Source organism: Dryobates pubescens, chromosome 23 (genome assembly GCF_014839835.1).
Source record: "Dryobates pubescens isolate bDryPub1 chromosome 23, bDryPub1.pri, whole genome shotgun sequence".
NCBI lineage: Eukaryota > Metazoa > Chordata > Aves > Piciformes > Picidae > Dryobates > Dryobates pubescens.
In genome coordinates this window covers 9,599,410-9,616,038 of record NC_071634.1, presented here as the reverse complement: position 1 = coordinate 9,616,038, position 16,629 = coordinate 9,599,410, and the positions used below count along the sequence as shown (strand labels likewise).

The 16,629-nt window shown below is 44.1% G+C and overlaps 1 protein-coding gene across 4 annotated transcripts in view; it reads left to right on the top strand.

Annotated features, from left to right (window-relative positions):
- The window catches only part of MAEA (macrophage erythroblast attacher, E3 ubiquitin ligase), a 39,842-nt gene that overhangs the window by 18,287 nt on the left and 4,926 nt on the right, over positions 1-16,629 (top strand). For all 4 annotated transcript variants that reach the window (XM_054172139.1, XM_054172141.1, XM_009904207.2 and 1 more), the window contains 2 exons: positions 9,879-10,001; positions 12,839-12,915. In XM_054172139.1, coding sequence (XP_054028114.1) covers positions 9,879-10,001; positions 12,839-12,915 — 200 coding nt within the window. The remainder of the gene's footprint in view (positions 1-9,878; positions 10,002-12,838; positions 12,916-16,629) is intronic.

Below are 16,629 nucleotides of genomic sequence, written 5' to 3'. Positions count from 1 at the left end.
AGCTATCTCTGAAGGAGTGGTACTCTAGAATCCTTGTGATGAAACAGGAGCATTTAAAAGTTGTAGTGATGATCAAGTAGGAAGCAAACAGCTAGGAAAATAAACATTGGATGTGGAAAGTTATAGGGAGGTTTAAATATTAGTTATGAAGTAGCTGAAGGTGGGAATAACTTCTGGCATGCAGCATATATAAAGCATAATGCTATAAGTCAGTGGGAAAAGTAAACCCCAGAGATGGCATGGGTGTGATAGGTCTTTAGAGAAAGATGTTGCTGCTTGGGAAAGTAAACTAAAATGTGAGTAATAGTAAAACAAGAGCTGACAGCCAAGGGCAGAGATGTCACACCTGTGCTGAAGTAAATGTGTGGGGGAAGGAATTCTGTTGGGGATTTTTTTTATTCTGGTTACATTATGGTGAGGCCACATCTTGAATATTGTGTCCAGTTCTGGGCCCCTCAGTTCAAGACAGACCTTGGGAAACTGCTTGAAAGAGTCCAATGCAGAGCCACAAAGATGCTGAAGGCAGTGGAACATCTCCCTTATAAGGAAAGACTGAGGGAGCTGGAGTTCTTCAGCTTGTAGAAGAGGAGCTTGAGGGGTGACCTCATCATGTTTGTGAAGGATGAGTGTCAGGGAGATGGAGTCAGGTTCTGCTCAGTGATGTCCAATGATAAGACAAGGGGCAATGGGTGGGAGCTGGAGCAGAGGAGGTTACACAGGAACATAAGGGAAAACTTTCTCACTGTGAGGGTGACAAAGCTCTGGAGCAGGCTGTCCAGAGAGACACTGGAGTTGTCCTCTCTGGAGACATTCAAAACCCATTGGGATGTGGTCCTGTATGACCTGCCCTGGGTGATCCTGCTCCGGCAGGGGGTTGGACTCTGTCTAGAGGTCCCTTCCAACCCCTAACATTCTGTGATTCTGGGTTTGGATTGGTGGCTGTTCCAGCAGGCAGATGGTTGGTGCTTGTAGTTAAACTTGTTGCAGTTGGGTTTTGCATGTGGTCCTTCACTTGGTGATCCCAGAGTTGGTTAGATTTGAAGCTCTTTTTCTAGCCTCTCCTTTAATAAGCTAGGAATTGGGGCATTAGAAATGAGGCATGCTTACAGTTTCTTGTTTAATTCTGTGGTAGCTGTGGTGCTTTTTGCCTAAAGGATTGAAAGCCCAGATTCTGAAGCTGCCAGTCTCCTTATCACATGCTGAACATCTTTCTGCCTTTGCTTACTTCATTTTAGTAAAAGAAGAGACGCTTTTGCCTCGATGCTCACGTTGTGCTGAAGTTACATAAGTGAAGAACCCCACAAATACAAACCGGCTGTGTTAGGGCAGGGAGCAAGTGATTTAGCAACCTATGAACCAGTAATGCTTGAGCAGGGTGGATGTCACTGGGATGTGATTGCTTCAGTAAGAAATGCCTAGAAAAACTTGAAGTTTGAGTGAGGGAAGCCACAAAATGTGCAAGTTAAAAGCTGAGTAAGTCCTCCTCTGAACAATCAGCCCATTGTACCTGAGGAATCTTCCTTGTTAAGGCATGTCGGTGAAGAACGGCTTGTAGGCACAAAGCACAAAAGCGCAGGAACCCCTCACAACAAGTTTCTGTTTGTAAGACTTCCATTTCAAACAAGTAAATAATGTTCAGCACAGTCTCTTGAGTGTGCTCTTTGCTTCACTGTCCTGCAGAACGTGGCCAAGCTGACTGGGTGTGGGCTGAATGGCAAAGGAGCCCTTCATTGTGTTGCGCTCCCGTGGCTTGCGGCTCTCACACCAGAGATGCGTGAGAAAACTGCAGGAGAGCTCCTGAACTGGCACCTCTTTTTCAAAGGTGCCAGAGTGGGAAGTTGAGGCTGTTCTGAATTACCTTCAAGCACTAGGTTATAGGTGAGCAACTCAAACTCCTGCGAGAGTGTTTTGGCGGCTGTTAGTGTAGGCATGGCAACTTCCCCTAGGTTGGTGTAACGAATGTCTGGGTGTGTTCATCTGAATTTCAAAGTGCTGCAGCTCCTGAGCAGCCTCACATCTGCAGCTTGTCTCCAGCATCCTTGGGAATTAGAATTATGTAAATGTGAAACAGTCAAGATGGATGCAGAGTAGCAGACGTGCTTCATTACAGATCATTTGGTACTTCAAAAGCCAACGACATGAAGTGTGCTGTGATGTTGCATGTCTGGGGTTTTTCAGTCTTTTCAGACAAAATGGGTTACCTGTAGTGTAGCAGAACAGAGATAATTTATTACAAAAGGCTTAGACTGGAAGGCTAGTGATTCAAGGAAGATGCTTGACTTTAAATCATGCTTAAAGGGAGAATGGTGGTGTCACCTGTGGATTGCCTAGATACAGAAGAGGTTTGGCTTGTTATGCTTCTGGGTTTTTTGTCTTATTGTACATTGCTGCTGCCAGACCCCCCTCCCAAGTGTAAATGTTCCTCCACATTTTACTCTTTCTTGTAGTACTGTACTAGGTGACAGGAGTTTTGTGACTGTTGCTGTAACACAATCTGAGCCTGCTTGGACAAAAGCTGCAGGGCTCGCACTTAGCTGGCAGAGGAGTAGTTGTCTTTCCTCTGCTGGAAGAGGCTACAACAGAAAATGGCCAAGGCACATCTAATACCAGAGGCTCTTTCTCCCTGCCTCGTGATGCATCTTGAGCTGCAGAAGCTTTGTCTCATTGCTCCAGCACGGTCATTTGTTACTGTGCTTAGCCTGGTGTCTTCTATGGCTGGATATGATGCAGCCTTTTGAGCTACTGAAACTGCTGAGGCAGGATTAGAGGATGGTTGGGAAAACAGCTGGATAATGACCAACCTGAGTGCTAGCTGCAAGTGCAGGACTCCACCAGAGTGGCTTGTGTACATGATCAAAGCAGGTGGATAAAACAGTTCTGCTTGGCTCTGGAGCAGCTGGCACCTGAGTATCTACACTTTCAGTAACCATACCTGAGGGAAGCTGTTAGAAAAACTGGAGGGAGATGACTGGAAAATGTAAAGATGCTTTTGCTAGGTGTGAGAGCAAAAATTATGGACCAGGAAACTTTGTCATCCACTGCAGAAGAGCTTAGGGAAGGAGCAGTACCTGGAGTCAGCAAAACTCAAGTTTGCAGTCAGACAGAAGGTTAGAACATGATATAACCAGCAGAGTGAACTGCAGGATGAAGTACCAGCGTGTCAAAGACTATTCAGATAACCAGTCCATTCCAATTGCTGGGGATGTTCAGCCCTAACCAAGTACAATTTAAAGGCCTGTGCTGTGCAGAGGCCATGGATGATGCTCTCCTGTGGAAGCTGGGCTGCACACTGTGGGATGCTGTTTACTGTGCAGACAAAAACTCTTCTGGCCCTTGTGTTGATGAAGCTGTGGTTTGGCTGTCTTTGCTTTTTTCTGACAGCTAGCTCTGCAGCTGGCTTTGGAGTAGGACATTCCCTCAATGACTCTGTTTATTTTCTCTGTAATCCTGTTAGTGGGTAGCATTATAACACTTAACAGTAGCTTAATGAACTCCAGACAACATTATTTTATGAGGAGGCCTCTTAACATTAATTTGTGCCTCATTTTAATTGATGTTCAGTAACTGATGTTACTGTATTGTCACCACCTATGCCATTGTGTTTCCCTTCAATCCTAGTGTAGTTTATCCATTCTCTGTGCTGTCTCTGCCAGAGCTATTGTAACCAGCAGCCTTTTACTGCTTCCCTTCTATAGGGGCAGAGAAAACTGATTGGTAGTCTGATGGCTTAAAAAAAGGTCCAGGCTTTCCTAAGGCATCCCAAGGCTACACCTGAATTTTGCTGTATTTGAAGAGGTCACTTCTAGTATGGGACTAAAGCAGAATTTTTGGGTGGAGCTACTGTTGTTGAGCTTTGTCTTTGACCAGTGAGGTGCTCTAGTCAGTAGTGAAGTGAATGAGATCTGCTTGAGGTCTCTTGGAATAAAAGAATTCTGTGCAATTTCTTGAGCATGTTACCAGTAATAGCCCAAATCCTGCCAAAGAAGAAAGCCAAAGCAGTCTGGTAGGCATTTGCTCTGTTGTTTCTGTGTAGTCTCTGTAAATATGTGGACTTGACTCCTGCTTTGTTCCAGTTCCCTGCTAAACTTTCACAGTTGTGCAGGGCCCTGAAGTTCCTGATTTTGTTGTGGCTTAAACTAAAGATGGTCCACACTTGGGTATAAGATAGCCAGTTTCTGACTTGGTTCCCAGGTTTTGAGTAGAGCTGTGGTTAGTTTCAAGTTCAGCTGAAGCTCAAGTATCCACCAGTTCAACAAATCACATACTACCTTCATAGGCACCTCTCCAGCATTCCCCAGCTGTTGCTCTTCATATAGCCTTTGCTGTGTTTCTGGGCATCCCTTCTGCTTCCTTTCTGTAGCACAGCCCATGTGAATTAATGAATTCCTGGCCCTGTTTTCATTTTCCTTAGTCTTAGTCTCTGAAGCCTGTGTTCATTTTTCATTACACAGCAGTTATTCCATGACTCCTAGAACTCATGGAGCTTGGCTCCCTGAAGGCTTGTCCTGGAGCTGATGCAAGCTTTGTTCTGAATGCCTCCCTGGAGAAAAGCTCCAGCAGATCTTGCCAGTGTTGACTCTTTGGAGTCTAGCAAGCAGCACACATTTGCTGCAGCCTTGCCTTCCAGTGAGGGCAGGTGCTGGAGTTTCCCAAAAACAAGGAGAGCAACCTTGGGAAGGAGTGAGATCTGAGGGCTTGGCCCCTGTCAGCTCCTGCTCACACTGACTGGAGTCCAGAAGATGTTCCAAGGAGAGGACATGCATCTACCTGCTTGGGATGTTCTTACTGAGAACCCCTATTAGCAAATGGGAATGCCATGCAGGAGCAGAGCTTTCATGTGGGCCAGGAGTGTGTATCTAGTAGGACTCATCCTGAAGGAATCCTTATTCTTCAGAGTGTTGTATTCCTTAATCGTTGGAGCTCTCTGCAGAACCACAGGGTGGGTAACCGCCCTCCCTGGAGGCACTTGCAGCTTGAAAGGTAGCAGTGATATTTTAAAAGCTATATATATGTAAATCAGGCAGAACAGAGGGTGCTGGATAGATGGGTTCTTTGTTTAAGTAAGTCTCTCTAATTTCACTTAAGTGTCTCAAGCCTTCATGTGCAGTTCTCTCTAATAATAAATGTTTTTCTCTAAGGCTTGCCCTGTTGTAATGGAGTTAAATAGACCTTTTATGATAATGTGCATCCAGTACTTAAGTAGTCCCCCATCTGATATCTGCTCTGTGGCTGAACAGAGAGGAACACTTGAGTCAAATAAGGAAGGTTACTTCGCTGTAGTCAAATACTTGGCAGAGGGGTTAAGCAGAAATGATAAAATCTAGGTGGTATTTCCTTGCTTATACTAGAAGGAAGAAGAATGTTCATGCTGTGCTCCCTCTTGGGTATTTGGATAACTCAGTACTTCTTACAGGTGGATTTCTCCCTAAGCCATTTGGAACTGATTTTCAGTGCAGTTGTAGAAGCCTCACTGAATAGAAGTTTGTTGCTCAGCCTTCCTACCCCACATCAGGTACTCTGCATTTGTGAGTGAGTTAAGGCAAATGATCCTGGTGATGCTCATGGAGCTGGGAAGTGTGGGAAGAGTTAGGGTTTGAGAATAGCTCTGTGTGCAGTGCAGGGTTCTGCTGCATTTGTGAAGTGCTGCAGCCATAGAATCACAGACTGGTTTGGGTTGGAAGGGACCTTCAGGATTATCCAACTCCAACCCCCTGCCATGGTCAGGGACACATCTTCCTAGACCAGCTTGCTCAAGGCCCTGTCCAAACTGACCCTGAGCACTTGGAGCCTCCACAACTTCTGAGGGAAGAATTTCTTCCTGTCTCATCTCAGTCCAGCTTCTTCCAGTCTGCCATCAACCCTCTGTGCCATTGTACAAAGTCCCTCTCCAGCTTTCCTGTAACTCACTTCAAACACTGGAAGGCTGCTCTAAATTCTCCCTGGAGCCTTCTCTGGTCTGAACAACCCCAATTCTCTCAGCCTGGCCTCACAGAAGAGGTCATCCAGCACTCACCTTTGTGGCCTTCTCTGGACTGGCTTTAACAATTCCATATCCTTCTTGTGTGGGGGGTCCAGGGCTGGCCCCAGCACTGGCAGGTGGGGGTCTCAGAAGAGTGGAGTAGAGTAGCAGAATGCCCTCCCTACCCCTGCTGCTCATACTGCTGGAGAACAGCCTAGGATAGGGGCTGGTTTCTGGGCTGTGAGTGTGCAGTGACAGCTCCTGGTGAGCTTCTTGGCACCCAGCACCCCCAGGTCTTTCTCCTCAGCACTGCTCTTCATTCATACTCCACCTAGCCTGTAGTTGTGCAAATTGCAAAAGGAAGGCAGACTTGACAGTGTTGCAGAAGATGGTAATTAAAGACTTTGGAATTGCTTTTTAATTTGTCTGCAAGTCAGAAAACATTCATGGTGGTGCTGAACACTGTCAGTGGGAGGGGGGTGTGCAGCAGCAGATTTCTTGCTTCAGCTTTTTCTCCACCTGCAGAGCTGGTGGCAGTATGTCTGTAACACTGCATATTTGCATTCACTCAGTTTGGGGTGTAAAGAAAGGAGATAAGAGGCTCTCTTTTGTAACAGCATGTTAAATCTTAATGCTGCTTGGGAACAGAGAGACAATGCCTCTCCATGGCCCACAGCCTGAGCAGCTCTGAACTGAAGAACAACTTCAGGATGCTATTCAGCATTGGGGCCTTGGTGGGGAGTTTCCTCACTTAACATGAGGTGCTTCCTAGAGCTGGTAACTGGTTTCCAACCCAACAAGGTATGCCAGACAAGCAGCTCCCCAGTGCTTGAATTGTTATAATGGTTTGGATAATCCCAAATGATCTGATGATGCTCCTTTTGTTCCCTTAGTCCTGGATAATGAAATAGACCATGGAGGAGCTTCAAGAATAGGAACCACCACAAATGGAAGCTAGACAAACATGATCAGATTAAAAAACTAGGATGATACCAGCATATGTGTTTTGAAGGTTTACTGCCTCATTGTCTTAGAGGTTTTTTTCTTCTATCTGCATGATTAAGGCTTCCAACTACTTTTTATCAACTGCAGAGGCTATTTATTTTCCTACAAATGGATTTCTTAATGCTTTTTTTAAATAGATATTGCTCCCTTTCTATCTAGTCAGCAGAGAAGAAAATGCTGTTTATTGATAGAATTCAAATGTGATTGTTAGTTCTGAAAGAAACTCTTTCAATTAAAAATGTTCTCCTCCCTGGATACATACTGTCTATTTAAGAGACAGCTGCCAAGCTTTGACTTCTTTTGGCAACCACACATCTAATTAGCATTTCTCTACCAAATAGAACCTTTTCTATTTTAGATTTGCAAAAAGGAATGTGGGAGTTCTCATTTAAGAGCTCTGTCTGCCTCTGCAGCAGACTACAAGCCTTTTGCTCATAGCTGAGGGTTGCTGTGCTGACACCTGATTGATAGATGCTTATATTTGGAGTTCTCCTGCTCATTGACTTCTGAAACAAATGCTGCCTTTACACTTCTTGAAAACATTCATTTTTTTTTTCCCTGATGTAGCTTAAACTATAAAAAGCTACCAAATGAGATTAAAGCAATGATGTGTTGTCTGCCTAGCATACCCAGTCCTTTCTTTAATGGAAGAGAAAATGCCTCTGGTTTAATTTGTTTTAATAGCAAATGCTGTTCATTAAGGGGACACATAGCTGAAATGAGCTTGAGGAGATGTATGGTAATGGTATTGTTTTAAGTTCATACTGAATTGCCTTTTCATTCAGCAGCTGTGTGGGAGAATCTGCAAGCAAGCTAAAGAATATGGTTGTGTTAAATGTCAGATGGGTTATGTGGGCAGGAGTGGGTTTGTGGTCACCTTTGCATGCACAGGGGAATCACACCATTCTTTTCCACTTGTGAATAGCACCAGAAAAACTTGGGACCACTAAAAGGGATGTTCTCATAGGAAAACCTTTTGTGGACTAGGCTGGCATTCTTTGGGTTCATTTGCCAACACATTGATAAAATAGATTATTTTTTGTTATCCTTAAGGGGATGGGAGGAGCCATGGAAAGTCTGGGAAAAAAGCATTCCCAATACATGTGTAACTTGTTAGATTTTTGCACTGGGGAGATTTAGACTGGAGATTAGGGAGAAATTCTTTACAGTGAGGGTGGTGAGACACTGGAGCAGGTTGCCCAGAGAGGTTGTGGATGCCTTCTCCCTGCAGGTGTTCAAGGCCAGGTTGGCTGAGGCATTGAGCAAGCTGGGCTGGTGGAAGGTGTCCCTGCCCATGGCAGTTGGTTGGAACTAGATGATCTTTAAGGTCCCTTCTGACCCAAGCCATCTCTGTGATCTTAATTTTGTTCTATAGACTTGTAACTGCTTTAGCTCTCATCCCAGTCTGACTTACCTGGACTTAGTACCATGAGAGCTGTGTGAGGCCCTGTAGTCTTCTGATGATATAAAATGATTTGGTCATTGTCCTAAAATCTATCAAGTGTTGCATCTCAGCTGTCCTTCATAGTTTGCTTTTAAACTCACATTTGAGTCATGAGAGAAGGCTTTAGTGAAGCTCCCCCTTGTGCTGCATTCAGAGACACAAGGGACTTGTCCCCAGCTCTGTGAGTGGCCCTCTGACACACCTCACATCAGCTGGTTCCTTGGACTTCTAGCATTGCCTTAGCCAGTTTCTCCTGATAAATACAAGTGAATGTGAGATGCTGACTGCTGCTGTGTTTTATCTTTGTCTCAGGGAGATGTCAATTCTAAGCCTGAATATATTCAGCTGTTCAAATGCCATCTATTTCTGAGGCTGGCTTTATTCACCAGAGATTCTGTGATGTTGGTGACATTCAGCAGTTCAGTTGTATCACTTCCACAGCATTCTGCTGTGAAGTCAACATAAAAATGAATTTGTTCAAAATTAGAGTGCATATTAATTGACTGATTGAGTGCTGGATTTCTGTTTGTGCACTGGGTTCTGCTTTCCCACAGTGTTTTCTTCAGTGGAGTACAGGCTGTCACAGCGTGATGGATTTATGCAGCTCTGAAAACTTCTGGCAGTGCCAGTTTAGATTGGATTCAGTTCCTGTTGTTTGGGAACATCTACCCAAGTTGTCTTTCCAGCATGTGAAAACATGCAGTTCTTTGATAGCCTACTAGATCTTCATTTGGGTTCAGCTGAGTTTGCCTTGATGGGTATGAATGTATAAAGCTGCTGGAGAGCAGAGAGTAGTGGAGGTGGAACATGGGTTTGTCCTGGGCAGGTCTGATAGGAGATTGCTGCTTTTTCTTCAAAAACATCTGTTTGTGATAAGCTTTTGAGGAATCTTGTGGCCCACCCAGTACATAAATGGTTTTTGGTATAGTAACACTGCTTTGTCACCACTTTGGGATGTTGTAGAGAGAACTGTTGTAAGCAATTGAAGCTCTGGCGCTTACCATGTGAAGCAAGTAAGAGAAAATATGTTGGAGACCTCAACCATGACAGGACTTTGCCTGAAACTCAACTGTTACAGATGGCTGGGTCATGTAGCTTGGGATTCCTCTCTTTTGTGTATCTCTTGTTCACTTCAGCAGTGCTATGGCACTGTGATGGTCCAACTGCCATAGTAGGCCAAGCTTCAAGGAAACCAAGTGCAAACTACACAAGAGGTCATGGGATCTGGTCAATTTGTGTGCAAAGCTCCTCAGTTTAATTGGTTCCTTCTTTCCTAATTCTGCTGTATGAGTAGAAAAATCTTGTCACTATCTTGCTGCCAGAGTATCTCAGTGTAAAACAGACTGTGTGATCCTGCTCTTGAGAGCAAAACCTTCTGTATCTCTCTAGTCCAGTCCTGTTGAAGAGCAGGTTGCTGTGTCAAGTATCTGTACAACTGAACAAAGCTTGCTTTCCTTTCTGTTTTTGAAGGACTTGGTAAATATTGAGATGTTTTTGACTGCTAAAGAAGTAGAAGAGTCACTGGAAAGACAAGAAACTATGACTTGCTTGGCTTGGTGCCACGACAACAAATCCAGGCTCAGAAAAATGAAGGTACGAAAATGTAACATGGGCATGTTTTGCTGAAATTGTTCTCTAAATGTTTTCTGAACTGCTTAGCTATTTGCTGTGGTCAGTCTGGTTTAAATTATAGGTCTTGACTGAGGCCTTGTACAAAAATGAGGACAGTAAGTACAAAACTCTTCCTTCCTTTTTTTTCCAGAAAGTATATGTAGTTGGAGCTAAACTAGCTCCTACAAATGCCCAACCTGCAACTGAGCAGTGGGTCACCTTAGGGGTGCAACTGTTTTCTCAACAGATCATGCTCAGCTAAAACAATGATTCACATTTAGTGTGATTTACCAGTGTAGAACTATGTAGTGTATTGATGCATAGGAACTTGTCTTTATAACTCTCTGCATCCCAGTGAGAATATAACTGTTTATACATGAAGGTGTCTTAAGAATGAGACTTAATTGGTAAAGTTGTGGCAGGTTTAGCACTGAGAGGCATTTCATACAGACCTTGGTCCTAGAGTTTTTATGTGTAGTAAGAAAGAAAACCCAGCTCGAGTCAAGAACTAACTTCCTGTGACAAATGACTGCTGCAATGGTTTTCATCAAGACTAAAAGCCAAGGCTAATCAAGCACTGAAGACAGCAAATCTCTCTCCAGCTACTGAGCACCATGACCTGGATCTGCTGTTACTTGTTCTGTGCACTTGGCTTCAACTTCTTTGTCTCAAATTCTGCATTTCAACACCTGCTGAAATCTGTTTTAGGGCTTGCAGAAATCTGGTTTTAACTCCTATTAACCAAAATCCCTGCCTCCCTCAAAGAAGTTTGTGTCTTCTTTTTTTTTTAACCAAAACTGATTAAATGCACTCAGTGGTAAGCAGAGAGTGATGCTGTCTGTCACTCAGGGGCACCTGAACGAGAGCCAGCTGAAGATGGGATGCAAAAGTCAGGCAATGATTGCTCTAAAGAAAATTATGATCTTGTTATGGAAACCATTAGAGGAAGGCCAGAGTTTGTATGTAAACACCCCTGCATAATTACACTGCTAAAAAATCCCCTCTATAATCTTAGGATGTGAAGTAACATAAGAAATATAATCTGAACATCTTCCTCCTTTCACCACTAACCTTCAACAGACAAACAAGGCAAAACCAACATAAAATACCTATTTCTGCAAGCCCTACTCTTTCCTAAACAAACAAAGCTAATGCTGTGAGATCAGAGTTGGAAGAAGATAAATGCTTCTCTTTGAAACATAAGCATTGCAGTTTCTGGTTACTGAACTACCCATCAATGCTTTTGTTCTAAAATCCCAGCTACTACCTTACTGCAAACTTAATCCAGAAATGGAACTGCACCTCAGCCTGGCAGGCAGTCCTGCAGCCTGTGCAGGTGTGAGCTACCTACCCTTTTCTGACTGCTGCTGTGCAGTTGTTTGGAGGCACACCAAGTTCAAATGTGTATCATGTCATTGCCCTGGGCTCTCCTAGCTGCACTTGTCTGCAGAACCCACCAGTGATTGGCTTGTGCATTACTTCAAGGTTCACAGAAACACAAACTCTGAAGATTGTTTTGGGATGTGGGGTTTTGCAGCTGTCAGAGAAATGCTGAGCCTTAGGATTTAGGATCACTAGCAATTAAAGATGTTGCTCAGTTTTGTAGTAGAAATATAGGTAAAATTCTAAATGAGGGGATTGTATGGATTTGTGGAACAGGGTGCTTTAAAATAGTCCTGGTTGAAATAGTCACATCAAATAACCTTTTATCTGCTTGAGTTAAAAAAAATAGCTGCCAAATCAGTTTCTGTTCCTTAATCAAGTGTATCTTATTGTAGGCCAGAATGCACCATTTTGTTCCAATAGCTTACGTTTCAAATCTCCAAACAAGCAACTGTTGCAGTGTGTGCATTACTCACCCCAGGCAGCTAACCCATGCAGACTGGGAGTTGCTCACATTCCTGCTGGAGTCACTGAGGAATTTTGATATTGCTGTGCTGATGGACAATAAACAAAAGGCAACTATTCATTGGAAGCATGGGGGAAGAGAAAGCCATTTGCCAATGGGAGCAGGGTGACTGGAGGAATACAGCTCAGGATGCAGAGGCGTTTGATTATTTTCATTTGGTTTTGTTTTCTTAAGGTGATAGAGAAGTTGGCTGTGTCCCTCTCAAGGAGCAGTGACTTGTTCTTTGGTGGGAGGAGAATGTTCTTCTTAATTCTGTGTATTCAGAGTGTGTTCATGGATGAGTATTTCTTGCTAGCTGGTGATGGAGTTTGATTTGAAGGGGACACTGTCAAGTTCATTAGACTCCACATGTTACATTTTTTCCAAAATGCCACCTGTTTGTTTGTTGTTTTTTTTGTTTGAGACTTGTTTCCAGCATGGCTTTTAGATGCTTGATGAGATAAGATTGAAAGGAGGGAGTTGACTGTAGCCACTTCAACTCTGTGCTGGGTTTGGTTAATACTGGGGACTTCAGAAGAGTGTCCAAAGGCTTGTTTCTTCCTTGCAGTCTTCTGGGGAGACCTCCCTTGTCCCTCTAAATTATCACATAGCCCAAATGTCTGCTGAATCTGCTGCTTTAAGTTGTAAGAAAGTACAGAGAAGTCACCTGGTTCTCTCACTTGCAGCTCAGATACTTTCAGTCATTAGGGAGAAGCTCACCCTGCTCAGTGCTGAGGCTTTGACAGAGGCACAAGGAATGGATTTGTTTGCTCTTAGGGGATTCTGAGCTGATGTCTTATCCCTGAAGCCAGTGTTTCAGCTGTTGCATGGATGCCTAAAAGCAAGCAAATAAGACTGCATGTTATTAACACTTTTTTTTTGCTGTGTCACTTGCACACCACCTAAAACCCTGTCTTGTCTTTAATCTCAGAGCTGTCTGGAGTTCAGCCTAAGGATTCAGGAGTTCATTGAGCTCATCCGACAGAACAAGAGACTGGATGCTGTGAGGTATGAAATTGGGCTGCTTACCAAAGCATTTTCTTAACAAGATGGTGCTGTGTTCTGGGAGTAACCTGTGGTGCTTACTGCAACACCCAGAAGCCCCTCTGCTCTGACAGATCTTGCTAGGGTTGTGATCAGGCTTTGGATTTGAGCTGGGCTTGAGGGCTTTTAAAAACAAGGTGTCCACAGATGTACCTTTCAAAGATTTCATGTTGCTGGAAATCTGTGTTGTCTTACTCTTCAAAAATCAAGGTTTAGAAGATGAATCTGTTGAATAAAACACTTGCATGGCCTGGTGGCTTAGAAGATGATGAATATATCTACTCTGAACTGATTTTCAGGAGCTGCCGCTAGCTGAGAGCATTCCACCACATCCCCAAGTTTTAGATTAGAAGCTTTTCTTACTGCTCTTCTTGAGTAGAGTGGGTGAGAGTCTTAATTGGTTAAAAACAAGACTAAAAGACAAGGTAGAGTAAGTATGGTGGAACAGACACCACCCTCAAAGTTACTTGCCTTCAGTTTTGGGGTTATGTCTAACTTCATCCAGATGCCTTGCTTGCTTTGAGTTAACTCCTAGCACTCCTGCTTTGTGCTACTTGCACCTAAATCATTGTTCTTTTGGTCCCAGTTGGTGCAAATGTGCAATCTGATAAACTTCAGCTAGTTTTTATGTTCATTAAAAAGAATCCAACCTGCATGCTAGCTTTTAGATATGTGCACTTCCACTTTGGAGCTTTCAAATCCTAAGGAATTGTGAGGTGCTCAGGAAAAGCATGCAGGACACTGAACTGCTGCCTGTCTTCTGAAGCTCATGGTGCTCTTTCTCCTCAGGGAATACTGTGTCTTTGTGCCTTTAGCTTTATTCTCTGCTAAGTTTGCTCCTTTGCCAAATGTGCAGTCATGCATCTCACCAATGAGTAGTCCACGCTCTAAAAACTATTTGATTTGAGCTGCAGCTTCCTTCTGTAGCTTGGAAACTAGAGAGCAAGCATAAAGCTGAAAGGAGGAGATAGGCTGAGAACTGGGACAAAGTAGATAAGGTCATTCTGTATTTTTTTTGTTGTTGCTGGATGTTTGTTTCCCTCTGATTCCTTTTCCACATGAGAACTGGCAGAATGTGCAAGTTGTCAGCCCTCAAGAGGACCCAGCACTCTTGGCGCAGAGTTACTCTTTCTGTCACATAGCTGTTGAAATTCAGGGCTGGCAATTTGCTCAGCAGTTACAACTTGCCAGTCATAACAGCACTGCTTTAACTTCATACCCTCTTGTAGAGTGAAAAAGAGCTACACAAGTGCTGTATCTCTACTCACTCCTCTTGAGCAGGGTGAGTTTTGATCATTTTGTACATTGAGGAGCTCAGCGTCTCAATGCTTCCCTTAAATTGTGTGGCTTAATGGAGTAATAAAATCTAACCTTCTGCTCTGCATCAAAATAAATATGCAATGGAGGGAATGCATTTTGGGGAGGTGCAGCATAAATCTCATTGCTTCTGGCAAACTGTTGCAACTGGAGTTTTTCTGAGCTTGCTTCTGAGTGCCTGCAGCAGGATTCCTTCAGAGCTGTGTCCCTGGTGCAGTAAATAGGTCAGGCATCCATCAGAGGCTGTTTACCCAGGAGTTTCCTGTATGAGTGGAACTTGGAGAACTGACATTTTGTTGGAGCACAGCTGGTGTTTAAATAAGTTTGAAAGCTTTGCTTACTGCCTGCTGAGAACCTCTGAAGTGACATACTGCTTTTAGGTTCAAATTGATGGGAGCTTTAAAATGATGCATCATACTAAATGTCTGGTTTAATTTCTGTAGCTTTTTAGGAGTGCACACAGACCTTCCTCTGAGGTAGCTGATCAGAGCAGCCTGGAAAGTGCAGGCTTCAAGAATGTACTATTTCTGTAGTACAAAGAGCAAATCTCTTCAGCTGAAGGTTCATCACAACATCTTTTTTACCTAGCATCAGTAGCCTTTAACTCCCAGTCTCCTAAGCCTTTTTGCAGAGCTCATACCTATTACAGTAACAAAGACTGACTGGTGACCCTAATGTCACACTTTAGGGGCTCCCAGCAATTTCATGCTGGAAAATCTGACAGCATTCTGCTACTTTGTTCTTGTGGGATGCCAGAGATAAAACAGAGTTCTTAGCTAAAAGCTTACCAAAACATTCTGAGCACTCCTTGTTCTTGGGATATGGAGGACAAAAGGAATAAATAAAAATAGCAGAGCTAGGAGCAAGTGACCACTGTCTGTTCAGGTTAGTCAACTTCTCCCCTGCAAGGGTGAATAAACAGTTTGTTCCTTTGCTTTTATTATGGGGTGGGGTTGAACAGGCATTTAAATGAATAATAAAACTGTTGAGCACTCCTTGAGTACAAGTTTTTCTGGCAGTCATAATGGTCTGCGAGATAAAAGCATTCAGGCATCTGTCAGAAAGACTGGGCAGAAAGAACAAGTCCTTTCTTGATAGCAGCTTCTGTTTGTGTGCAGTTCTTGCTGTTTCCTGATAAAGATGCTCAGGCAGATGTACACCCTGCAAAGCTGCTGTACTCTTAACAAGTCCATGTTCACTTAAACTGTCAATCTTCATTAATGTACTTGACAAATGCAAGAACAAGACGGCTGCTGTCCCCATGCAGGCCAGAGGAACAGCCATTCCAAACTGCAGGTGATGAATCCTGGCCCCAAAATGCTGACACAGTCATTCTGGGATTTGAAAACCAGCATCATCTCTCAATTTCTCTGCTCTGTTACAAGAATTCAGTTAGTGTTTGGCTTTGTAGAATCACAGACTGGTTTGGGTTGGAAGGGACCTTCAAGATCACCCAACTCCATCCCCCTGCCATGGGCAGGGACACCTCCTACTAGAGCAGCTTGCTCAAGACCCTATCCAACCTGGCCTTGAATACTGCCATGCTTGAAGCCCCCACAGCCTCTCTGAGGAACCTGTTCCAGTTCCCAATTCTTCCTCACCCTCCTGGGTAAGAATTTCATGCTCATATCTCATCTCAATCCAGCTTCTTCCAGTTTGAAGCCATCACCTCTGGTTCTGTCCCTCCATGCCTTTGTCCAAAGTCCCTCCCCAGCTCTCCTGTAGCCCCCTTCAGGTGCTGGAAGGCTGCTCTGAGGTCTTCCTGGAGCCTTCTCTTCTCCAGGCTGAAAAATCCCAATGCTCTGTTTTCATGGCAGAGGTGCTCCAGCCCTTGAATAAGCTTGGTGTTGGCAAACTTGTTGCAGGTGTCTCAGTCCCACTGTCCATGTCACTAACATGCTTAACAGCTCTGGCCACAGTAACTGACCCCTCAGGACCACCACTGGTCACAGAACACTAGTTTCTTAGTGACTAGCTCTTCTAAAATGTTTTTCTCTCCTCCCCCACATGCAGTCACAGTCATTTAGCTGAATTGGTAGCTCTGTTTCTTTCTCTGCTTGAGCTTTCCTAGCTGTCAGTCCTTGTGTCTGCAGCTCTGCACCAGAGCTCAGGACTTCAGCCTTGCTCCAGTGTGCCCAGGCTACTGAGTCCCTTCTGGCAGGCCATGGGCTCTGTGCTTCTGCTCTAATAGCAGTCATCTGGGGAGCGATACTTACATTCCTGGGCTGCTGGCCCAAAATAGGAAGCTGAGTGGAAACAGCCTGTCCCACAGAACTTCCATTGCTTCCTGCTTTGGGTGGGAGAGGAAGCAGGAGTCCTGAAACACTGCTAGAGACTGATCTTGTGACAGTGGTGACCTGA